Source organism: Stenella coeruleoalba (assembly GCF_951394435.1).
Source record: "Stenella coeruleoalba genome assembly, chromosome: 1".
NCBI lineage: Eukaryota > Metazoa > Chordata > Mammalia > Artiodactyla > Delphinidae > Stenella > Stenella coeruleoalba.
The window spans coordinates 67,878,799-67,905,874 of record NC_137169.1 but is presented as its reverse complement, the minus strand read 5'-3'; the positions used below and the strand labels follow the sequence as shown (position 1 = coordinate 67,905,874).

Genomic DNA, 27,076 nt, shown 5'->3' with positions numbered 1-27,076 from the left:
TGGGCCTTTAACACAAAGGGTTGTTAACCTTTGTATCCCGGTGAAGACATAATATATTCGGCTTTATAGTTACCCTTTGCAAATACTCACTGGTGTTAAATTTTTATTATTCACGGGGGGCGGCGAGTCATTTAAGCCAATAATGGCTCCTATTTCTTATTCCAGTTGTGAAGTCAGTGGTATAATTAGTCCACTAACAAAAATCATTAATCATAGTTAGTCAGGGGGAGGTAGTATGCATAGAAAACAGCTTTTCTGGCTTCCTTTCTCAAAAAGATGGAAAGTGAGTAGAACAGTTTTCTCCTTGTCGTTTTTTTCCCGTGAAAATCTGTTAATGATGCTCATAGTGGATCCCAACCACCATTAATAAGCAACTTACCAAGTAGACCTATGATCTTATTTGCAAAGCAGAAATAGAGACACAGACATAGAGATCAAACGTTTGGATACCAACGGGGAAGGCAGGGGGGATGAATTGGGACACTGGGATTGACATATATACACTACTGCTACTATGTATAAAATAGATAACTAATGAGAACCTACTGTATAGCACAGGGAACTCTACTCAATGCTCTGCGGTGACCTAAATGGGAAGGAAATCCAAAAGAGAGGGGATATATATGTATACGTATAACCGATTCACTTTGCTGTACAGTAGAAACTAACACAACATTGTAAAGCAATTATACTCCAATAAAAATTAATTTATAAAAAAGCAACTTACCAAGTAGACAGGAAATAAAACATTAAAACATAATGATGATAAAACAGGGTAGGGGAAAAAGCCCCAAACAGGAAATCCCACACAAACTGAACTTCTAGCTACTAAGCTACTTCCTTTCTTTCAACCTTTTCACATGCTTCACTACAGAACAAATGTAAGATTTCCTGTAGATATAACCCTTTCCCACTGTGCTTCCTCCCCTGCAGAATAACGTTCCACTCCAGGCAGCCAGAAGTTGGCAGCCCAGACATCAGGGTTTCTTTCCTGGAAGGAGTAGAGCCATGGAATAGAGCTCCACAGAAAGTTGTGTTGAAAACCGGCAGAAATGTAATGGTCCCTGGGAGGTGGAGTAAGAGCCCTCTGTAGCAGCAGGTAACTAAAGCTCCGAGACTTCAGATCAGTTCCTCAAGGGAGGATAAAAACCTATCACTCACACGATCTCAATGCCCAGACATCAGCAAATACATCTGTATGTCATAAAGTCTAGAGATTCAAATACTCCTCGTAGATACTGCATTTTGAACTGAAAAATAAGAAATGCTTTCTAAATGTTGCAAAGTTCGTGCTCGTTCATCTACTCACAATCATCTATTGAACACGTGCTTTTTGTCAGGTTCTGTGCTGCACGCTGGATGTACAAAGATGACTAGGACCAGTCCTCATACACAAGGAACTCCCAGGCTGGTAGACGCTACACTGAGGTACAGTAGGGCAACATAACCCAATTGTAATATAACAGTCCTGGATATTTAAACCAAAAAGGAACCGCAGATACATATCATGAAGCTTCCGACCTCCATTCATACATTTTCTTCAATCCAAAATCTAAAAGGCCTGCCCGCCCACCCCCAACTCTACCCCCATGCTCTTGTCTACTGAGACTCTGCAGGAATGTGACTGCCCGGTGGAATCACTCTTTCCACTTCACTCACAACGTTTAAATCTAGCACCTCATTCGAGTGTCTGAGTCACCTTGCCTTCAACTCCAATTGGTGTAACACGTATTTGTCATCCTCACTCAGAGAGGAGAGATCTGTCATCTTTCTCCTACGATGTCTAACACAGTGCACTGCTCAGTTTTTATCCGAATGTCACTGCACATTCACTTACCTCGTTTAATAAAACCCACCTGTGTACTAGGTTTTATTAACCTCATTTTGTGGATGAGAAAATTATGACTTCATCCAATTATCACAGCTAATAAATGTTTAGTGTTAAAGGAAAGAAAAAACAATACAAGAAAAGAAACACTGAAGTGGCTATATAATCAATGTTCCTCTAACAAATACCTGGTTACAGAGATATACTAGAGAAAAGATATACTAGATAAAAGTAGTACGACATAGTACTTAACGTCATTTTTTTATACTCTGGTGCACAAACTAAATCAAAAGAAAGTAAACTCAGGGTAAGGTAGCATATAAGGAAAATTATCCAGCCATTAGGTATACCTTTCTGATGTTTTTTCACTGTAAAATGAAATACTTAACATCTTCTGGGGTATCTATATTTGATGCTTTACCACCATCATTGTTAATTTTCATAAGATTGATGGAGTTCTCATGACTATTCCACTTTCTAGAGCAGTACTACTCAATATAAATGTAACACAAGCTACATAATTTTAAATTTTCTAAAAATCACATTAACAAAAGATATAGGTGAAACTAATCTAATTTCCTCATATAATCCCATATATCCAAAATATCATTTCAACATATAATCATTTTTAAAATGAAATTGAGAGTTTACATTTTTATTGTCTTTTTTTTTCCCAATCGTCCAATTCAGCACACCACCACCACCACCACCACCGCCGCCGCCGCCGCTTCCCCCCTTGGTGTCCATACATTTGTTCTCTACATCTGTGTCTCAATTTCTGTCCTGCAAACTGGTTCATCTGTACCGTTTTTCTAGGTTCCACATATATGCATTAATATACGATATTTGTTTTTCTTTTCTGACTTACTTCACTCTCTATGACAGTCTCTAGATCCATCCATGTCTCTACAAATGACCCAATTTCATGCCTTTTTATGGCTGAGTAATATTCCATTATATATATGTACCACATCTTCTTTATCCATTCATCTGTCGACGGGCATTTAGGTTGCTTCCATGACCTGGCTATTGTAAACAGTGCTGCAGTGAACACTGGGGTGCATGTGTCTTTTTGAATTATGGTTTTCTCTGGGTATATGCCCAGTAGTGGGATTGCTGGGTCATATGGTAATTCTATTTTTAGTTTTTTAAGGAACCTCCATACTGTTCTCCATAGTGGCTGTATCAGTTTACATTCCCACCAACAGTGCAAGAGGGTTCCCTTTTCTCCACACCCCCTCCAGCATTTGTTGTTATTTTTAAGATCTGGTGTATATTTACCCTTGCATTTTATCTCAGTTTGGACTAGCGACACTTAAAGTGCTCAATATCTGTATCTGGCTAGCAGCTACCATATTAGGCAGCTCTGTTCTAGAATCCCATGTCTTTAACAATTTTATACTTTGTATTTTTCCCATCTCCATATAACTATACATGTCATTCCCTCGACCAAAAATGCCATAGCTTAAACTCAACTTCTAAACCCAGTCATATCTGTCAAAATCTTCCGCATCCAATAAAGTCTAGCTAAACTACATTTTCTAGTAACACCCTAAGCTAATGTTATTCCTTCACCTTCTATATACCTATTAAATTTCATACATTTGTTGTGGAACTTACCATGTGCTGCTTTGTAAACTTTTAGCAGGTAAGGATTCATCTTATTGTCATATTTGTCTTATTGCGTGCCTGTCACCATGATTTATAGGAGATGTGGTTTAATGAAAGGAGAAAGCTATTGCCCTTTGAGGCCAGATTTGTTATTGTGCTGGACATCAATATCTACAGTAGCCATTCCCCTTCCCCCTCAAGTTTCATTCCTCATTTTAAGCCATATGGTAGCTTGGGTAGGAGTGACCCATCCTCAGTTCCATCAGAAATGAATCATAGTTAGGTTTAAATCAGTTAATGACTAATTCATAATCCAACTGAGGCCAATAACATACAAGAAAGAATTTGTTGGGGTTTCTGGGGAAGGAATCTTCTTTTCCACAGAAGCTCCTAGAGAGGTGTCTCTGTCCCTCTGATGTGAAGTCTAACTACTGCAGCTGTCACTTCAACATTAGAAGACTGACCCTGGGGACAAAGCTGGCACATGGAGAAGGGCAGCGCCTCTAGATCCAGCCTCACCTAAAGACAGTCAGTAATGGACACTGGAAGTTGTCCACCCCTTTCACCTCCTAAGGTAATCTTCCGATATCAGGTAGCTATACTTCGTGTGTGCTTTGGAGGAAAATGATTCACCTCCTGTGTTACAGGCGTAAGGCTTAGACTGGTAGAAGTGGTGATTTTAGGAGTAAGCATGTGGCCCGGTCCTGGCCAACAAGACATGGGAGGAAGATGTCCAGGAAGCCTCAGGGAAGTATTTTTTCATTCCTAAGAAACAAACACAGTAAAAGACAATCCCCTCTTCCCCGGATGTTCCCTTACCTGTATGTGATCTAGAAACTTCCATCACCACCTTACTACCAACGCAGGAAGAGATCAATGCTAAGAATGCAAAGATTTCAAATGAACCTAGGTCCTTGACGTTGGTGAGTTGCTCTGTTAGCCAGCTCTGGAACCCACTATGCCTCTTTTATGTAAAATAGAAAGTTATTTGTCTTAGGCAGTTGAACTAGTTCTGTGCTACTTGCAGCTGAAAACATCCTATCTGATACACAGCCTTATCCCAGAATGTTTAGTTACACAAGCCAATAATTTCACCAACCCATTGTGGGTTGGATTTTCTGTTACTTTCAACTAACAGATTTCTAACTGATAGAATCATTATCCTTTGTATCTTCATAATTCACGGGGGGGGGGTTGTTTTGGTTTTGGCCACACTCCACAGCTTGTGGGACCTCAGTTCCTGGACCAGGGACTAAACCCAGGCCACGGCAGTGAAAGCACCAAATCCTAACCACCAGACCACCAGGGAACTCCCCATAATTCACAGTTTAAAAGTTCTTTCTACCTACTGTCTCATTTTATCCTTAAAAAAAAAAAAGACAACTCTGAGGTCTATGGTGAATCATGTTTCTTTTAATGCACTGAAGTGATATGCATTCTTATCCTAATTTCATATCCTATCAAAAATTTCAAGCATTGGGCTTCCCTGGTGGCGCAGTGGTTGAGAGTCCGCCTGCCAATGCAGGGGACACGGGTTTGTACCCCAGTCCGGGAAGATCCCACATGCCGCGGAGCGGCTGGGCCGGTGAGCCGTGGTCGCTGGGCCTGTGCGTCCGGAGCCTGTGCTCCGCAGCGGGAGAGGCCACAACAGTGAGAGGCCCGCGTACTGCAAAAAAAAAAAAAAAAAATTTCAAGCATAAAGTAAAGCTCCCCTTACTTCCAGTATCAGCAAAATGGATATCTAGAGAGGAGCTATGTTATACTTGTAATGGTTGTGAAAAAGAAAGAAAAATAGAAATAAAGGAAAGAAGGAAACAATGGGTTAAGAGGTAAGAGACCTGGATCTAGTCCCCACTCTGTGCTCTCAGTAAGCTCAGTCATTTGACCTCCTTGGTCTTCATGTACATCCTGGCATTAGTAAAGCTTGGCCTACATCACACAGCTGTTACTAAAACTCAGTAAGAGATTATACATAAAAGTGCTTTTTAAACTAAAAAGCTCTAAAGGTTATTATTAGTATTATTCCTGGAATACAGGTGCTTCTTGAATAATATTTACACCTATGCTTGACAGCTTAAATTGCATTACTTTTCCTGAAAATTAGATTTTGCTCCTTTTTAATGTCATAACCAGGATGGATTTCACGTTCCCCCATAAATTACATTATCCTTCAACTTTTTTTGTTGAGTGTAACTCATGACAGTATTCTTACCCTGCACTTGTATTTCAATAGCTATTTTTCAGTTCTCATCACACGATTACGATTATTCACCCCAGAAACTCAATACGGCCAGGATGATAAGAGTCTGAACTACTGTATAGAGCCATTAATATAAATTAATATTGCTTTTTCTCTGATGGCAGCATTATACATGCCACGAGTGTGCTAGGTGAATAGGGTTAAATAAATCATTTGTCATTAGTGCTTCAAAAGATATTCTAGCCCACAGACAGGTTGCAAATCTCTCCAAAAACACATCAAATTCATTTTTAAAACTCCAGGAAGTCCACTTCCAACCTTTTGTTTAATGCTTTCCTTAAACAGGAACTGAGTTGGCCCAAGATTCCACATGTTCCAAAGATCTCTGGAAGAAATTATGGGCTTGTGTGGCTTGCATTACAGTATTTGGAATGTGATTTTAAATATAAGCAACTAAGGACTTCCCTGGTGGCGCAGTGGTTAAGAATCCACCTACCAATGCAGGTGACACGGGTTCGAGCCCTGGTCCAGGAAGATCCCACATGCCTCGGAGCAACTAAGCCCATGCGCCACAACTACTGAGCCTGCACTCTAGAGCCCACGAGCCACAACCACTGGGCTCGCGTGCCACAACTATTGAAGCCCACGTGCCTCGAGCCCATGCTCCACAACAAGAGAAGCCACCACAATGAGAAGCCCGCGCACCACATCAAAGAGTAGCCCCAGCTCGCCGCAACTACAGAAAGCCCACATGCAGCAACAAAGACCCAACGCAGCCAAACATTAATTAATTAATTAATTAATTTTTAAAAATAAATATAAGCAACTAGAATAGTTATCTCCTGTGGTTATCTAAAATAACAGTGTTACTAAATATTTTAATACAACTACTTTCCTACATCTCAATCTACCAAGAAACTTGCTAACTCTTTATATTTTTCTAAAATAAGCATTATAGAAATATCAATGTCATTATAGAAAATAAAGAGAAAGTGGATAATAATAAACATAGTAATTAACTAAACCATACTTTCGTCAGGAGTTAATACCACCATCTTTATACACAAGAATACCACTTGGATTATGTTTTCTTCGTTAATGACCAAGGCCCTATCTGGGTTATTCTTATTATCTAAGCCTCACAGACTGTTTCTCAAAAAGAGAAAAAAGATTTTACTTCCGTTTAGTTAATTGCCCTTAAAATAGCAGGAATTAAGAACAACCTGAAACTAAGAATAATTACTGAGGAGAAAAGATCACCCACTTACCCTGTGTGCTTGAACAGAAGGAAGTAACTCTAGGCAAGCCAGAGTGACAGAATTATATTACTCAAAACTCGTCCCAAAAGCTGAGAGTCTCATCCTACATGATTCCCCCAAATATATGGTAGATGTGTTGTATAAAGGAAATTCTAGAACTCAAACAATTCTTCAATGACATTCATGGAATGAGACACCTGTTCAGCCCTCTCAGCTCTACACAGTTTGGAGACTGGGTCCCACTTCTATCAGAGCAGTAAGTGAAGGAACTGGGGAGATAAAGGTCTGGAAAAACAAAAATAAAATAAAAATTAAGGTCTCAGAAACATTAATTGATCACTTATGTGTACCAGGTATTTTCACATACTACCTCATTTAATCCTACAACAATTCTATGTGATATTTATTACTATACTCATATATTATACAGATTAGAACATAAAGATTTAAAGAGATAAAATAGTTTGTGATTAAGTAGTATTTGGTGCTAATATAACTCCAACCCTGCTTGTACAGTTCCAAGCTCTTTCCCCTACAACGTTGCCTCTCTGACACCTAATATCTACATAGAGACATCCAAGTTACAGATCACTTCCTAAAGCATTAGCTCAGCTAATCCATGTGCATCAGGTCATAAGGACAAGCATCACTACATGCTGTGTAGAAGAGAAAACCAGCTCAAACCCCCTTACATGATTTGTCTAAGGTCACATAGCTAGTGAATGACAGAGACAAAACTGGAATTCAGACTTTTGTGCTTTCTCTAACCCCATGATACCATAGCTGTGATGTAAATATAAATTTGGCTTTAAACTTAAAACTCCTAGAAGGCAGAGACTACAAAGTTTTTGCTCTATATGGAGCCAAATACACTGTTTATTTATTAAACCACCCACTTCTTAAAAGGAGTGAAGACAGCTTACAAAAAGGAGCTATTTGTAATTGGACGTGAAAAGTCAGATGTAAGACTTCTCTGGTGGTGCAATGGTTGCAGTGGTTAAGAATTCGCCTGCCAACGCAGGGGACACGGGTTTGATCCCTGGTCCGGGAAGATCCCACATGCCGCAGAGCAACTAAGCCCGTGCACCACAACTACTGAGCCTGAGCTCTAGAGCCCGCGAGCCACAACTACTGAGCCCGTGCACCACAACTGCTGAAGCCCACACGCCTAGAGAAGCCACTGCCATGAGAAGCCTGCACAACAAAGAGTAGCTCCCGCTCGCTGCAACTAGAGAAAGCCCGCGCACAGCAACAAAGACCCAACGCAGCCACAAATTAAATAAATAAATAAATTTAAAATAAAAAATTTTTTAAAGTCAAATGTATTAGGTGATTAGTAAATATCAAAATATTAATACATTGTTTAATTTGATTTACTGTAAAATAAGTATTTTTAAATGATTTCTTCCAGTTAATTTTAAAACTGACCATAACGCAAAGAAATGAATGTAACAAAACACAGACATTTAAGATCCATGCCTATTATCTTCCCAGTATAACACATGTAACAAATTTCTAAGATTTGTTTTTTTAAATATACATTATTTTATAAATCCAGTGCCTTTGCCTTCACCTTGTCAATGGCTACAGTCATCTAGAAAAAAAGTTTCAGTTTGGAAAAGATATAAAATTGGCAACAAGACAGATATTTAGAAACCTGATACTGTATGCTCTATTTAGACCTTCATGAGGATATCGTACAAAGCCCTGCCTCGGAACTATGTAGAACTTTCTATAAATGATTCACTTCTAAATTAGCTGTCCTGGGTCAGCAGTGGCAAGTCTTAAATAAAAGGTGAATCATCCTTTGTACTGTTCCTTCTCTGGTACAACCACATTTTTTCCCAGTGTTTTCAATGGGCAAAATAATGTGACAAAAATAATTTTATCCCCTCCTCCAAAATCAAATCACATTTTTTAATCTACCAAATGACTTCCCAGAGTAACAGAAAGAACGTTTTCCTTTGTTAATGAAATCTAATCAAAGCAACCACATAACAAAGAAAGGCAATCTCAAAGCAATTCTTGAAACAGGAAAAGGTTAAAAGAATAGAGATAGGTTTTAGTCTTGCTTTTGTGGACATTACACCAACACTAACCCGAGGAGTAAGATAAATCAAATGTGTGTAGCTATATATATCCATCCTCTTCCAAACTATAATTCAGGTCAGAGGAGATATCTGAGCTTTAGCCTGGTCTAATAATGCTGCAAGGTTACATGCCAATTTGAAAGACATCATAAATCACTGCTGTTCCCCTTGTCAGGTGCTGTCCCAAATTTTCCAGGTTTCTAAACCACGTATCTTCTTTTTTTTTTTTTAAACCACTTATCTTCTTAAAAGCGTCCTCTTGTTTGACACTTAAGATGGAAGAGAACCTCAAAAGGGAAGGAGAAACTCGATATAACAGGAGACATTTTACATCCGAGAATGCAGGAGAATGGTTTGTGAGACATAACGTTATAAATTATTATTAGTAAAGAGACCTGTGATTAAACTTTCCAGTTTACCAAATATACAAATATAAATTATATTATTTTTTAAAAAGCCATTAGATCCCCAAAGGGTCCTTAAACAAAATTCTAAAATTTGTTTGGCAGAGTGCTCATGTAGCAAGCACCCTCTTCGTATTAACCAGGAAGCAGACTTATTATAATTCTTACAATGAAATGTCTACAAGGTATGTGATATTTAAAATCCACCCAAATGGTACAACATTGTAAATGAATTATATTTCAATAACTAACTAAATAAAAGCTACCCAAATAAATCATGAAAAATTGGAAAGCAAGCATGGGGAGCCACTCAGAGGTCAAGACGGGAGTGATGCAGGAGGGTGGTCTATTCCTTCCTATTCCCCAGAACAGAAATTCTGACAGAAAGAGATGAGCACTTTATGAAGAAAATGGGTCATGCAAGAAACTATCAACAACTTGAGGGAGTGAAAGATTGCAATTGATTTTTATTCTAAACTAGGACACCTGAAAGATGTTAGAAAAACATAGTGCAGAGTGACAGGGCAAGAGGGGACAAAGGAAAATGTACTATAGGGTTCCCTAGATGAGAGGTGACGAAGGGTTGGGGTGAGGGAGTGGAAGCAAACTCAGTGACCGCCTTAGACCCTTACTGATTAGAAAGCCTGAGAAGCATAGAAAAGTTCACCCATGGGTGGGGCTGGTGTGACGCAAGAGGTTAGCCGAGAGTCTGGAGACTGTGAAGATTCATCTAGGTTCAGGTTGTTCAATTTCAAGCCACCTCCCACCCCAGGGGTAGACAGCTCCAAGAACAGAGACCAGGAAGACACGGAGAGGAGTTGCCAGGAATAGAATCCTGTCACAGAATCGGAGACACTTAGTCACAGCCCTGGCTGAGAGCCTCTCACCTTTGCTCCCAGGGGTTTATGACCAGCTCGGGCTCCCCACTCTCCCGAGCAGCTTCTTCCCACCCTCTGCTTGCCAACATTCCTGCCCTTCCTGCCTGTAGGACTCCTGCGACTGGAGCAGACAGAGCAGTTAGAGAAGAGGGGAGGAGGACCCAGCAGTGTCAGGAAGCTTCCCGAAGAAGCTGGCAGGGCTCCATCCTCACTCCCAAGAATGTGTCACCAAGCCAGAGCCAGGACGAGGAGTACCAGCATCTCCTGGCTCCAAGCTTAGAGCTGACGCTGTGCCTTCACTACCTGCTTCTATTTTTATGCCCACACCCTTCTCTCCCCACCCCCTCCCTAAATGCCTACCATTCAAAACCTTCCTTACTGCCTAGGAAACTGGCTTGTGTGTGGTGCGTGCTTAATTAGCAAATGTATGATAAACTTTCCCACATCGCATTTTTTTTTCTCCTTTTCTATAATTAGAGGGACTCTGGATCCTAGTTCACCGCTGCTGTCCCAGAGTAATTATTACAACCTTCCTTCTCACTCTGTGAAGTGTCTGGGCAGGAAATATAAGTTACATGGCCATCTATTTATAATGCTTCTTCTACTAAGCAGATCAAATAAGCACGTTCCCTTTTCAGGATGATAAGACTAGACAACATGGGATAAAAGGAAAAACATGATTTGCATGTTGAGGAAAGGCAGTGGTAGGGTTCTTCCTCTATCCCTTAGCATGTAAGTAATCTTCCCCAGAAGCTTCTTGGAAGTCAGTGTCCGTGACTTGAGCACAATTAAGAATCTAGGAGGGACTTCCCTGGTGGAGCAGTGGTTGGGAATCTGCCTGCCAGTGCAGGAGACACGGGTTCGAGCCCTGGTCCGGGAGGATTCCACATGCTGCGGAGCAACTAAGCCTGTGCGCCACAACTACTGAGCCTGTGCTCTGGAGCCCGTAAGCCACAACTACTGAAGCCCGCGTGCCTGGAGGCTGTGCTCCACCACAAGACAGGCTACCACAATGAGAAGCCTGTGCACCGCGATGAGGAGTAGCCCCCGCTCACTGCAACTAGAGAAAGCCAGGGCACAGCAATGAAGACACAACGCAGCCAAAAATAAATAAATAAATAAATTTAAATTAAAAAAAAAAATACTTCATTATAAAAAAAAGAATCTAGGAGACTCATGTACACAGTGTTATATTGAAAATAAATAACCAACAAGGACTTACTGTAAAAATAATAATAATAATAAAGACATTTAAATAATTTAAAAATAAAAACTTTTTTAAAATCTCCAACTAACTTTAAAAAAAAGATTCTAGGAGATTTAACAAGTGTGGGGAGAGTTGAAAATGAGCTCTAAATGTTCAGTGGGAGAATGGAGTAGAATAATAGAATTCCATGCTGAGAAAAATTCTGTCACAGATATGTCTAGAGATATGACACAAAGAAACATGGGTATTCCTAAAGAGTTCTTTTTGAAATAACTCTTCTGAATAAGAGTTCAAGAGAAATAAGCATTGACAAATGCAATGCAAAATAATTCTGAATAAATTTGTATATTTAATATTCCAAGTTTGAGATCTTTGACTGTGTTAACTGAAATAGTTTATTAGGTTTATACTAAACTTTATTGAAGAAGCCCTTGTCAGAAGAGTCCACGTTAGTTACTGTAACACAGAATTCCACACTGAGATAGCTTAGTTTGAGGATCATGTATAGAGATAAACTTTTAAATTTGCTTTCCTATTTTCTGGGATTAGGCAAAAAGTAGGAGACTGAAATTGTACAGGTCTAGAATAGAAAAACTAAAAAGACAAAATTACCAAAAAATTACTCAAAAATTGCCTAAAAAGCATCTTTTTTGAGGAAAAGAGAGAACGAGAACTAACATTTATTGAACCGTTGTTCTAGATACCTAATATGCTATTTCATTCAGTTCTCGCGACACTCCTATAAGCCAGGTATTATTTGTACATTTTCCAGGTTCAATTCCATTGTTCAATTTTCCAGGTGAGAAAATTGAAGCCACTCGGTGGCACCTCCAAGCATCAAACTCGGGGCACACCACACTACTCTGAAACCCATCTCCCCATCAGATTGACGTAAAGCATTGCTGTCATGCCACCCTGACTCTCCATCTATCATAGGACCCTATAAACCTGTGGAATAGCCACAGCAACATGTGTGGCTTTGAGATATTGCAAAAGCTTGGAATCTCACTAAATTAACCAGCCATGTTTCACTTTGTATAATTACAATCCTATAATACTGATCCTAAAACTGTAAGTATAAAACAAGAGGTCTTTCTACTGCTTTTCCCTTCTTGTTGCTTTCCCATTTTGCCCCCCTTTACATCCTTACTTCACAGCTTAGAGCAAGTGATTAACCTCAAGCAAACTGGCATAAAGCAATGTTGCCAGCAGGTAGGGTGATACTGGAAAACTTTGAAATCTTGTGGGAGCTTTTTTGGTTGTTACAATGATTATGTACACCACTGGCGCTGGCAGAGATAGGAGATGAGGCAGGGATATGGTATGAACTCTAGTGCTCAGAGAGGCTCAGCCTGGTGAGCCTAATTCTGATGATTTTCAAATGTCCTACTAGAGATTCATGTTGGGAAAAGAATATATATATTCTCTTGTTTGTGTAGAACCTTATCAAGAGTTGTTCATCATTTCAGAAAATCAAGTCACTGACAGCACTGTTGTCCATGTTATTTGAATTTAACATGAAACATTTATACCATTTGCTCCTATTATTGTTACATTCATTATATAGTTCTACGAATACCTACAAATATTTAGATAACAAAAGGTAACAGAAAGGAGTCAACAACAATCAAGTGACTACTGTCTTATTTTTTTTCTTCGTTTCCTTATTCTTTTTAAATCCAAACTTATTCACTGTAAGTAGGTAAATACAAGCAACTGACTGCTTCATTATGTCTTCTGAGATAGTTTTCCCAAGTATTTGCATTGAAATCCATGTTTGTTCCTAATAGTTTTAAAAATTACGTGTATAGGTAGGTATTATTGTTTAAATTTTTATTTCAGGATAAGTAAAAGTGGTGCCACAAAATCTTTGTTATTACAGGGGAACTTTGGGTCCAATAAGGTTAAGAACCACTTGTGTAAAGGAAAGAACATGGGCTTTGGAGTCAGACAAACCTAAGACAGAAGACGTCTCTTTGGACTGCACGATTTGCGTACTTTACTTTTTTTTTTTAAGTCTTTATGGAACTTGTTACAATATTGCTTCTATTTTATGTTTTGGTTTTTTGTCCCCAAGGCACGTGGGGTCTTAGTTCCCCGAGCAGGGATCAAACCCACACCCCCTGCACATTGGAAGGCGAAGCCTTAACCACTGGACCGCTAGGGAAGTCCCTTGAGTAGTTTACTTTTTTTTTTTAATTAATTAATTTTATTTTATTTACTTTTGGCTGCATTGGGTCTTCATTGCTATGCATGGGCTTTCTCTAGTTGTGGCGAGTGGGAGCTACTCTTCATTGCGGTGCGCAGGCTTCTTATTGCAGTGGCTTCTCTTTTTGCAGAGCACGGGCTCTAGGCATGCGGGCTTCAGTAGTTGTGGTGCCCGGGCTCAGCAGTTGTAGCTCACAGGCTCAGTAGTTGTGGCACACTGGCTTAGTTGCTCTGCAGCATGTGGGATCTTCCCGGGCCAGGGCTCGAACCCGTGCCCCCTGCATTGGCAGGCGGATTCTTAACCACTGCACCACCAGGAAAGTCAGAGTAGTTTATTTTTGTTCTGAGCTCCAATTGCCTCATCTATCCATCACAGCCATTTCTGGGGGCTCTGTTAAGAATTGCTATTTCAAACAAGGTAGCACAGGTTAAGTGGTAATGATAGGTATTCAACAATAATTCCCTTCTCAATGCTCAAGCTATGCTTCCCTCCCCCACTTACCTTTACAGAAGGCAGGAAAATTAAGATAGGAAGGGGGAAGTATAAAGAATACAGAAAGAGGGACTTCCCTGGTGGTCCAATGGGTAAGACTCCACGCTCCCAGTGCAGGGGGCCCAGGTTTGATCCCTGGTCAGGGAACGAGATCCCACATGCATGCAGCAACTAAGAGTTCTCATGCCGCAACTAAAGATCCCATATGCCACAATGAAGACCTAGCACAGCCAAAAGTAAATGAATTTTTAAAAAAGAATACAGAAGAAAGGGAGTAACAAATCGTGATCTGTACCTAATACCTAACTACACCCAGAACACACTGTTAGTATCAAATGTGAAAAGGTTCAGGAGGTTCAAGTTACATTCTGGCCCTGGATCATGAAGAACATGTTGTTAATGCCAATCAATCACACAAACACTACTACAAACACTACTACTTAATGCAATATATGGATATGTAAATTGTTCCAGGAATGGGTACAGAATTATCATTTCCTCAACCTTGTTACTGTGTATCCCTTTAAGACCACTTAAAGTTAACACTGTAACTTAAGAACCTGTAGAGGTTGAGATGTAGATCTGGATTTTAGCCTTTCTTTTTTTTTTTTTTTTTTAAGTTGGAACTCTTCCTCTACACGTAGTTTGATTATCTCCAGGGAGATTTTTATACAATAGCAAATACACTTTCTGAATGCTGGATCTTGGGCCTGTTTAGCCACTACTAACTGGCGGTCAGATATGTTCCTAAAAGGCAAATATTCTATCACTGACAAGGTCTAAGGTCTCTTCTTCCCTTTCGCTTATCTGTAGAAGCCATAGGACCTCCCTGGTATTAGTCATGTCCAAGCTTCAACTTCATACTCCACATTTTAATCACCAAAATTTCAAAATACTCAGCATACCCCAAACAGAAAGGCTAGAGTTTCTAAGACAGTGAGAAAAAAGCAGTTTTTAGATCCCAATCCAGAGAAACAGTGACAGTCATCCACTCTTTGTTGGCTTCCTCTTTTCTTTATCTCAGCAAGTATCTAGCCCAAAGGTATTTGTTAGTTACTTTATCTGAATACGTAGTTTCAAGAAACAGCTTTAGATGCACCCCAATGTTCACAGCAGCATTATTTATAACTGCCAAGACGTGGAAACAACCTAAGTGTCATTTAACTGGTGAATGGATAAGGAAGATGTGGTATATTCACACAATGTAATACTACTCAGCCATAAAAAATGAAATTTTGCCACTTATAGCAACCTGGATGGACCTGGAGGGTATTAAGCTAAGTGAAATAAGTCAGACAGAAAAAGACAAATACTGTATGATATCACTTATATGTGGACTCTTAAAAAAGTACAACAAACTAGTTAATATAACAAAAATGAACAGACTCACAGGTATAGAGAAAGAACTAGTGGTTACCAGTAGAGAGAGGGAAAGAGGGAGGGGAAGAGTGGGATAGGGAACTAAGAGGTACAAACTACTATATATAAAATAAATAATCTACAAGGATACATTGTACAACATCAGGAATATAGCCAATATTTTACAATAACTATAAGTGGAATATAACTTAAAAATTGTGCATCACTATGTTATACACCTGAAACAATACTGTACATCAACTATACTTCAATAAAAAAATGAACACCTTTGGTTACCTTAGGTGATGGGGATTTATTATAAGGAAACACAGGGAAACAAAAGAAGCACAGGAAACCTTCTCAGAAGACAGACTTCTTAGAAATTACTAAAAATTGGCTCATTGCCATTAAAGACACAGTGTCAGCTCTCCTAGCATGAAGGACATTCTGATGGCCCTCTGTGACCTTGAAAGGACCCCAGTGACTCTGTCATCCCCAGGCTTCAATGTTTTTTTCTTAGGTCCACTTCTTCGCTTCTGCTACTACCAACTGTACAGAACAGATACATGGTATGCTCCTAATCTGTTAAAAGTAGAAGGGAGGTTTACACTTACACAGATATGCATTTACTTTCACACAAACACACACTCATAAATTCACAAATTTTATTTTTCTGTAATGATGGTCAAGAAAGTGGCTGAAGCAGACGCTTCTGGGGAAAGAGGACTAGGGAACCGTGGTTCACACTTTTTTCCCCACACACAAAAAAGTGGTTATCCACTTTTTAAAATTTTTTACTATGTACATATATTATTTTTTCAATTAAAATAAAAATTGGCGGATTTCCCTGGCAGTCCAGTGGTTAAGACTCCATGCTCTCAGTGCAGGGGGTCCAGGTTCAATCCTTGGTCAGGAAACTAAGATCCCACATGCTGCACCACATGGCCAAAAAAAATAAATAAAAATAAAGACACCAATTTCTAAAAAAATTAAAATAAAAAATAAAATAAAAATTGGGTTTTAAATAACATTTACTATGTAGCTCCTCTGTGGACTTCTGCTTCACAGAGAGTAATTTCTGCTAGGAAATTTAGTGAATGAATAAAACAAAACCACAAAAGCCATTTTCCCTTGGTGGTCTTTGGTCAAACATCGTGGATATGCTCACTAACTGAGAGCCAACAGATGGAAAGAAAGAGGAGGACCTGAGAGGAAGGTTACAATTAATAACACTGAGGAGGGGACTTCCCTGGTGGTCCACTGACTAAGACTCCACACTCCCTATACAGGGGCCCAGGTTCGATCCCTGGTCAGGGAACTAGATCCCACATGCTAAAGATCCTGCATGCTGCAACTAAAGATCCCACACATGGCAATGAAGATCCCGTGTGCCGCAACTAAGACCCAGTACAGGCACATAAATAAATATTAATATTAAAATATATATATATATGGGACTTCCCTGGTGGCACAGTGATTAGGACTCCGCGCTCCCAATGCAGGGGGCCGGGGTTCGATTTCTGGTCAGGGAACTAGATCCCACATGTATGCCACAACTAAGGAGCCCTCGAGCCACAACTAAGGAGTCCGTCTGCCACAACAGAGACCCGGCGCAACCAAATAAATAAATATTTATAAATAAATAAATAATTTTTTAAAAAAACAGTCTTTGATTTGAAGTCATTCTCTTTATTCTAGTTTGTTACCACACTTTCCTGTATAATTACAGTTTTGCATTTGTGGAATCAAAATTACATGCTAGGTATGTACACTGAGCAGTAAAGGTACACACGGCTCAATACTTTTGGGGCTCTGCCACAATTTTCTCAATCAAATTCCATCTCACTCTTCTTTGATCTCTGCCTACCATATCCCTACCTACATATTTGGTATCTCTGGCAGCATCCTTCATATTCCACCTTGTATTATCAGCATATACATACTTGTTTACTCATATGCCTTAGTTTACTCTTACCACCACTCCTATACATTGTAAGCTCCATGAGATAGGCAGTTGGTAACACTTGTATGCATTTTAATACTTTTTACATAAAAATGACACTCCAATATTTTTAATTGAGTGCACAAGCTCTGGAAGACCGTTCATACCGGAAAAGACCTTGGATCTTCTCATTTAATCCAGTGGTTCCCAAAAACATATCTGCCAACAGATGATAGGCCAACTGCCTAAGGACACCAGGGAAAAGTTAAATTACCACATTTTTCAGGCCCTAGCCCAAATCTGTAGAAGCGGGGCCCAGAAACCTGCATTCTTGGAGTACTGACTCACAAGCCTGAGCATAAGTAGGAGTTGTTAATTTTTAAAGGAGGCCATTAGACTGAGAGGGTTCTAATGAACTTGGCAGCCTAGGTAAGCAAACCAAAACCTAGGCCAGCAAATGCCTCAAAGTTAAGAAACCTAAAGGACAACCAATCACAGCCAAGTAGGTTTTCCCAAATAAGGCAATCACTTAAGCTAGAGCCAATCAAATAACCTCCTCACTTTGCCTCCACATTTCCTGTAGAAAAACCTTGCCCCTAACTCCTGTCTGCTGAGCACTCCTAACGCCTTCTGGTTTGCCACTGCCCAAATCGATTTTTGCTCAAATATACTCAATTTAAATATGCCTCAGTTTATCCTTGAAAAGAATTAACAGGGAAAGAACAGGGGAAAGATTTCCAGGTAAAGAGAAGAACAACAGATAAATGTCAGAGAACCAAGAATAGTTTCATGCTCTCTACAGGCCGTGGAAGATGTCTGCCACATCCCTAATTCAAGAAGTCTCAGACGATCTGTCCTGCCCACTGTCCTCTCCAACAGGACTCCTTATCCACTGTTCATCCGCCTTAGTACCACCTACACACTGGACCAGAGACGAGCCCTGACCCACAAGCCAAAGGGGCCTGCCCCACCTGTCCTGTACCCTGACTCAACAACAGAGACTCACTCTCAGGGAGTTCAAGTTTGAGACAGAGTGGGCACACAGAAAGTACAGAAGCAAAGGACTAAAAGACAGAGAGGAGGCAATAGGGGCCTTAAAGGGGCAAAGTCAAAGGATAAAAAGAGGGAATCAGTCAAGAACACAGTAAGAAGTAGGGAGACAGGTTGAGAGGGAAGGGGAAGAGCAACTGGACTTGCTCTTGGTTCTCCAGAGTCTGAAGTTACTGCTTTCACCCAGACAGCATGAGTGATGTTCCAGTTGTCCATGGAACCTGACTGCCCAGCTACAGAGGCGATCCTGGGCTTCCTCGCCTCCCCATACATCCTAACAAATACATACATACACGTTGTCCAAGGTAACCTGAGTGTCTCCATCTCTTACAACCTGCAAGAGCCTCCCATGTCCACTCAGGATGGCTGGAGGGGTGGGAGTAGGTGAGGGACAGCAAAGGGGACACCATCTGTCTATGAGGTAGCAGAGGCTTGGGGAGGGGTTCAGACTTGATTCTAGAGTTGTTCACACACCTACTTGGGGGGGATCTCCAGCACACAAATCAACAGTCTTACCCATTTCTTATCTTCCTGAGAGCAATGAGGTCTATAAGGCAGCTGGTGAGACTATCCTCCCACTTCTCAAAATGAGTCACGGTTCTAGGGGGAATTTTTTGGTGTTTTGTTTTTTACTTGAGCTTTTCATAGAAAACAGAGGCTGATGCTCATGAGGGATAGTAAGCATACATAATGATCGTAGTTTATTTAGAACTTCTCAGATGGTACTGTGCAATTCCAGAAAATACCATCCTATTTAACTTAAACTAAACTTTAGAAAGGAAGCATAGCAAAGGAATGGTCGATTGGGTTTCAACTTTATAAAACACCAGTCAGGGGTCATTCCCCTGCTGAAAAATACTTGGCTTACTCTTACTGCCTACAGAATAGAACCCATATAGCTTCAAGGACATTTGTAGTCTCACTACTGTTTACATCTTCAGCTTCATCTCCTACCGGATCCACCATCTACTTTTATTTATTAAACTTTTATGGTGCAACTGAGCAATCTAGCAACTCTGGAAATGAGATTTTTAAGGGAAAAAACTCTCCCAGCCCTCAGTAAGAGATAAGTAACTAAATTCAATTCAGTGTGCTAATGCTATGTTAAAATCATGCAGTACTGGGTATTAAACATATCTAGGGCTTCCCTGGTGGCGCAGTGGTTGAGAGTCCGCCTGCCGATGCAGGGGACATGGATTCGTGCCCCGGTCCAGGAAGATCCCACGTGCCACGGAGCAGCTGGGCCCGTGAGCCAGGGCCACTGAGCCTGCGCGTCCAGAGCCTGTGCTCCGCAACGGGAGAGGCCACAGCAGTGAGAGGCCCACGTACAGAAAAAAACAAACAAACAAACAAAACGTATCTAGATTGGCAGATTCACAAGGAAGGCTTCTTGGAGGAGGTGACAGTTGAGACTGGAGAGGTGGGTAGGAGCTACCAGAACAAGGAAGTGAGAACATCATGAGAAAAGTCATAGAGGAATGAAACAGTTAAACATTCTGGAATAAAAAGGGGATTGTTAGGAGATGAGACTGGAGCAGTAGGCACGGGGCAGGACTAAAGAGGCAGGCGGGACTAGGAGACGTTGTCTGGCTTGTGGGGGTTATTTGTAAGTGCTATGGTCTGAATGTTCATGTCCCCTCCCCCAAAATTCAAATGTTGAAATCCTAGTGTTAATGGGTGGGGCCTTTGGGAATTGCTCAAATTATGAGGGTGGACCCTCACAAATGGGATTAGTGCCTTATCATAGAGGCTCCAGAAAGACCATTAGCCCCTTCCACCAGATGAGGACAGAGAAAGAGTGCCAGCTATGGACTAGGAAATGAGCCTTCACCAGAGGTAACCATGCTGGCACATTGATCTTGGACTTGCCAGCCTCCAGAACTGTGAGTAATACGTTTTTCTTGTTTATAAACTACCAAGTTGGTGGTATTTTTTTAATAGCAGCCCAAAAGGAATATGACAGTAAGTAACAGGGAGCCTTGTAGGTTTTTGAGATTGGTATGATGAGAATCAATATTAAAATAGAGGATGCGGGACTTCCCTGGCAGCGCAGTTGTTAAGAATCCACCTGCCTATGCAGAGAACACAGGTTCGAGCCCTGGTTCGGGAAGATCCCACATGCTGCGGAACAACTAAGCCCGTGAGCCACAACTACTGAGCCTACACTCTAGAGCCCACAAGCCATAACTACTGAGCCTGCGTGCCACAATTACTGAAGCCTGCATGCCTAGAGCCCATGCTCTACAACAAAAGAAGCCACTGCAATGAAAAGGCCATGCACCACAACAAAGAGTAGCCCCTGTTCGCCACAACTAGAGAAAGACTGCACGCAGCAATGAAGACCCAACAGAGCCAAAAATAAATTAATTAATTACTTTTTTAAAAAAATAGAGGATGGGTGGAATCAGGGAAACCATATTCAGGGTACCATTTAGAATCTGCATTGTAGAAATCCAGCAGTGACAACTATCAATGCCTTCCAGCCAAAAACCACCAGGAATTCTCATTTCTAGTTTACTGTTCCTTGCAACAAGGAGGCAGCACACCATGGAGAACCGTGGGGGAGGGTCTGAGTAAGAGGGCATTAGAAAAGATTTGGGCTTATGTTAGGTGATGTTAGGACAGCATAGGTTTGCTGTCAGGAACTGGGGACAAGTCTATGACTCAGTATCTTAATAAAACTATCTACAAGGTGGGGAAAACTGTCAAAGCTAAAACTGTGGGTGGTAAAAGGAGCAGCAGTCATTTATATCAGTCAAGACAGGGGGATAAGAACTTCCCCAATGACACAGTGGTTAAGAATCTGCCTGCCAATTCAGGAGACACGGGTTCGATCCCTGGTCCAGGAAGATCCCACATGCCACGAAGCAACTAAGCCCGTGCACCACAGCTACTGAGCCTGAGCTCTAGAGCCCGCGAGCCACAACTACTGAGCCTGTGTGCCTAGAGCCCATGCTCCACAACAAAGAGTAGCCCCGGCTCACTGCAACTAGAGAAAAGCCCACACGCAGCAACAAAAATCCAATACAGCCAAAAATAAATAAATAAATAAATTTATTTTTTATAAAAAGGGAATAGGGAGTGCTATAATTTGGGGGGTTTTGTTTTTTCTTTTCGTTTTTTATTTTGTTTTTAGGGGGTGCTGTAATTTTAAATGGGATGATCAGTACCAGCCTCACTGAGAAGATGACATTAGACCAAACTTCAGGAAGCGCATTCTGGGAATTCCCTGGCTGTCCAGTGGTTAGGACTCGCGCTTTCACTGCTGAGGGCTCAGGCTCAATACCTGGTCGTAGAACTAGGATCCTGAAAGCCACAAGACATAACCAAAAAAAAAAAAAAGATCATTTTGCCAAGGAGAGGTTCTGGTAGAGAAGACAGCCAGTGCAAAAGCCCTAAGGCTCCAGAGCTCAAGGAACAGCCTGGAGGTCAGACTAGCTGGAGCATGTTAGAGAGGCCACAGGGCCTGTAAGCATCATTGGATTTTGGCTTTTACTCTAAGTGAGCTGAGGAGCTATCAGTCTTGAGCAGAGAGATGAGATGCAGAATATATCTCATTGGAGACAGAAACTTCTGAGTTTTGCTATAAAGGAGAAATGGGGTAATAGCATAAGAGATGGGGGCAGGTGACAAGAGAAGGTTTGTTGTTGTTTTTTAAGAGAAATAGCATAATTGCATGTTGAACGTTTGGCTTGAAATTAAAATCACAATTCTTGACTCTTCTGCTTCCCCAGTGCACTGCTTTATTTGACTGCTCTATGTATTGAGAGAGAAGGGGCTGTACTTGCTTGATCCATTCATTCAATGAATCACTTAGTATCACAACATATACAAACTAATGTAACCAAATCGAAGTTAATAATTTCTGAAATCTATAGTTTTCAGCTTCTGGACAAGTATCTAGCTATAAAAGTGATTTCTTAATAAACTCTTTCAAATTCACTCTTTCCCCACAATCTTTCCACATAATAGAGAATTAAGAAAATATGTCATGACACAAACTACTGGTCAAACAATTACAGTAGTAAAATATTCAAAAGGCCCCTTCAACAAATTTTATGACTACAGCTCAAGAGTTTAGTAATCAACTCGTACATGAATCCTGAAATTTTTCCTTTTTTTTTTGGCTGTGCACGGCATGCGGGAGTTTAGTTCCCTGACCAGGGATCCAACCCATGCCCCCTGCAGTGGAAGTGCGGTGTGCTAACTACTGGACTGCCAGGGAAGTCCCTGAATCCTGAATATTTTAAAAGATGGTATCAAATGTTTTGTAAAACTGTCCCAGCATTTATGACTTAACTGTTCTTTTAACTCTTCTTTTAGATGAGATTTACTTTTTTCTTTTTGCTGAATTGCTCATTTAGCTGTTTAGAAAAATGATATCAGCTGTAAGGGATTTTTGCATAATTGGCCATCTGTTTCAAGGTAATGAGTACAGACTGCACCCTGCAAGTGATTCATAGGTTTCGTTAACTTCGTCCTTCAGAAACCAGGAAATAGGTGAAATCCATAATTATCAGTTTCACTACAGCATCTTTTTGAGGTAGTAAGTATTTTGGTGGTTGAGTCTGAGGGTTTACTTGAAAAGATCATTTGTTTAAAAAAGAAGTTTTGCCGGTGTGTATTTGGAATCTGAATATAGTTACCAAGAATCCCACAGCTGCTATGCAATGAACTTGGAACCAGGAAACCTTGATTCGAATCCCGACTCCGCCACACATGAGTCCAGTGACTCTGGGCAAGCTACTTGACTTCTCAGAGCCTCATGTAGCTCAACTGCAAAATGAGAAGACTCCTTGCCTCAGTGCTATGGTGAGGATGCAATGACCACCCTGTAGCCTTAAACGCCTCGCACAGCCAGGGACACATTACAGACTCCCCGCCATCAGGTCAGGCCAACTCCTTCCCTCTTTTCCTTAGCAGAAAGAGTACAGTTCTTCATACAGTGCCATTTGTATCCTTATAGCCACCTCTCTAGAGAAAAGGCAGGACTTCTGATATAGTCATATAAAGGGGGAAAACTTTTGTTTTTTCCCCACTGACATCTCAAAAGTTTATACCACTATTCCTCTTGCTGGGGGAATGGGATGAGAAATGGTATCTCACTAGTGTACATTTTATTTTAATAAATTACTCATTTCAAAAGTAACTATTGAGGACTTCCATGGTGGCGCAGTGGTTAAGAATCCACCTGCCAATGCAGGGGACACAGGTTCAATCCCTGGTCCGGGAAGATCCCACATGCAGCAGAGGAACTAAGCCCGTGCACCACAAATACTGAGCCTGCGCTATAGAGCCTGCGAGCCACAACTACTGAGCCCGCGTGCCACAACTACTGAAGCCCGCGCGCCTAGAGCTCGTGCTCTGCAACAAGAGAAGCCACTGCAATGAGAAGCCTGCGCCCTGCAACAAAGAGTAGCCCCCGCTCGCCACAACTAGAGAAAGCCCGCGTGCAGCACTGAAGACCAAACGCAGCCAAAAAATATTCATTCATTCATTTAGAAAGTAACTATTTAGATACTTTGACATATACTATGATGATCAATACTTTACCTTGAATATACTTAACTCTTTTTAGTCTAGATGGAAAACCTGCATTAATGTTGATTATATGCATAAACATACTAATATATATATCTAGGGTTATAAAAATTTATGAACTTTGATAAAGCACATCAAAATACCTAATGTTTATCTTGAAATTTTAATGCAAGTCAGCACATTGTAAACTTAAAATGCTGAACGTGGTTGCCAAGTTATTGCTGAGACACCCTGGAAAACTTGGGAAGCAATATAACTTCATGGAATTTGGAGCCAGAAAAAAAACCTGGGTTTAAACCCAGGCTCTGGGACTTCCCTAGTAGTCCAGTGGTTAAGACTCTGCACTTCCAATGCAGGGGGCATGGGTTTCATCCCTGGTCGGGGAACTAAGATATCACATGCCGCACAGCATGGCCAAATAAATTAATTAATTAAATAAACACAGGATCTGCCACTTGCTATATGTAATTTTGAAAATTTTCTGAACCTCAAAGCATTAGTTTCCTATCTGTGAAGTAGGGATAATAATAATACTTCTCAGGGATTAAGTGGATTGAGTAAAGTCATGCATCTAGAACTCAAAATAGTATCCCATTATGATGAGGAAGACTTAATGCAAAGTAAATAAATCTGGAGTCCCTGGTTACAGGACCGATATTTAAAGTTGTCAGTTAAGAATGCTAACTAGCTCACTTAGCTTAGAAACAAGAAGATCCAAGTTTAAAATAACGGCCCAGCTTTTTTGTTGCTAGCTATGTGACCTTGGCCAAAGGCCAGACACATTGTACCTCAGCCCACTCATTTAACTGTTAGGTATTAATGATATTAGGTATTAATGATATTAGTTACAATTTGTAAAGCACTGACCATACACCAATGCAATCTGATAGGTTTACACACGCACTCCAGTCTTTACAATAACCCTTCAAGGTAGATATCCTTATCTCTATTTTACAAATGGCTGAAATTGAGAGAAGTTAAACTTGTTCAAGGCCACCCAGCTAGTAAGTGGTAGAGCCTGGATCCACAGTGGGGTTTGTCAGTCTCCAAATCCTGTCCTTAACTAACCAATGAACTCTCTGCCACCTACCTCTCTTAGAGAAGATCAAATAACATTTTTCCTGCAAGAGTGCTTTTTGAATTGAAACGTCCTATACAAACGAGAAGTATTATCGTTAATACTCTATATCAATCTAAATAATTCATAGAATGGGTCTGTGATTTGCCCCCTCAGTGTCTGGGAACCCTGAAAGAATAAAAGGTTAGCTTCAAGATCTCTTTCATCTCCTCTTGGAATTTTGTCTTGACCTCAATTTCGCTTGAACTGACCTGATAAACAACATTAAAGAATAGATAGCCAAATGCTGCTCTTTGCCACCCAAAGGCAGCTCTCTGCACTCTCAGGAGTCCAGGGCAACAAGGTCTTGTGCTTTTCCTTGAAATATGGACAAAATATTTTCTTGGACTGACTTCTCACACCTGCATTTGCAGTTAGCTTGGGAAAGTATAAATAAAAGTGGTCACATAAATGTCCGCCTAAACTAGGGCTTTGGAAATCACCCTATAACAAACTCCAGTTCCTGGCACACATGCTATCGATCTAATAAAAGCAAATTTCAGTCCCTTTTCAAGGATATGGGGTAAAATTTAGAGGGGCTTTTCCCTCTGAAATTTTTGTCAACTAGTCCCGCATAGTTTAGTATAACTCTTTTAGTTATCCACCCTTAGAATAATAAGCTTCCCGGAAATACCAAAGCGTTGATGACATGTGACATGATATATGCGGGTCAAAATGGGGCTCGGTTTGGTATCATCCGGAAGCCACCCCCTAGCCCGCCAATCCAGGAGATGCTCAGCGTGGCCCGCTCACCCCTGCAGAGGAGGCAGGAGGGCAAAGTCCAGACAAAGTGAAGGGTGTTAATTTGCCGAGCCAGATCTCGACGCTGGGAAGGCGCCGAAGCTGCTGAATCTCGGGTTACTAGAGCATGCTCATTTACATGAGGAAGAAAGGTCGTCCCGGGTTTCCCAGAGGCCAGATAGAGACTGGAGAGTGTGACTTTCTCCAGTCCTGGGACTTACCTCTTCCCTTCCCTGTAAGGCCCTCTCGCCCCCCCTGGGGCGCTCACAGCCGCGGACCCCACCCCGCTTCCGACTTCGGGATCCGGGAAGCGCAGCTCAACCAGCCGGAGCCAATTTAAACCTGCGCGGGGCGGTGGGAGAAGCGGCGAGAGGGAGCGAGAGGCTGAGCCCCAGCCCCCGGCGCTTACCTCCGACGGCGAAATCTCAAACACGCTCGCGATCTTGGCGTAGAGCTCCTGGATGCTGGAGAAGTTCTCCACTCTGCCCGTGGCGCTGCCGTGGGCCAGCTGCGTGTGGAAAACCAGCCTGCAGGTGGGCGCCGGGAGGCTGGGTAGGCTGCCGCCAGCCGCATTAGTCTGCTCGCCCTCCACCAGCCGGGAGGTCTCCTTGGTATTGAATTTCTTTTTTCTCCGCAGCCGCAGGGGCATCTTGCCTGGCCGAGGGCGGGGACCCACCTGCACTCCACGGACTGCTGCCTCCTTGGCCTGGGCCCGCGGACTTTGTGCTATGGGCCTGCCGGCTCCGGGCAGGTGCAGCCTGGGCTGGGCCAATGGCAGAGGAGCTCCCGCCAGGCCCCGCCTGCTCAGGGCCCTCCTCCACTGAGAGGAGCTGCACCTGCAACCCACCGAGCAGCCACCTGCCCTCCGGATGGATCAGGGAGAAGAAAAGTTGGACCCTGAGGAAGGGGAATGTTGCCTACCATTCCAGTTCTACAAGGATCAAGCCATCAACCATTGCAGCTGCCCCGGATGGTGTGCCCTGAGGGGAATTCAGGATGGAGAAAACAAGGAAGCATTCTGTTATTTGGATACTGGCCCTAGATAGTTAAGATGCACATCTAAGGAATCATTTCAGTGAACTCAGACTCTTGCATCTTCCCCTACATAGGAAAGCACTACAATCATTAACTTGAGACGTCTGTCCTTT

General features: G+C 41.5%; 1 protein-coding gene across 1 annotated transcript in view; it reads right to left on the bottom strand.

Moving 5' to 3' along the window:
* GIPC2 (GIPC PDZ domain containing family member 2) overlaps positions 1-26,597 on the bottom strand; it is an 82,603-nt gene extending 56,006 nt beyond the window's left edge. Inside the window, exon 1 of the mRNA XM_079942348.1 lies at positions 26,338-26,597. Coding sequence (XP_079798474.1) covers positions 26,338-26,577 — 240 coding nt within the window. The 5' untranslated portion in view covers positions 26,578-26,597. The remainder of the gene's footprint in view (positions 1-26,337) is intronic.
* Between the last annotated feature and the right edge of the window lie 479 nt (positions 26,598-27,076).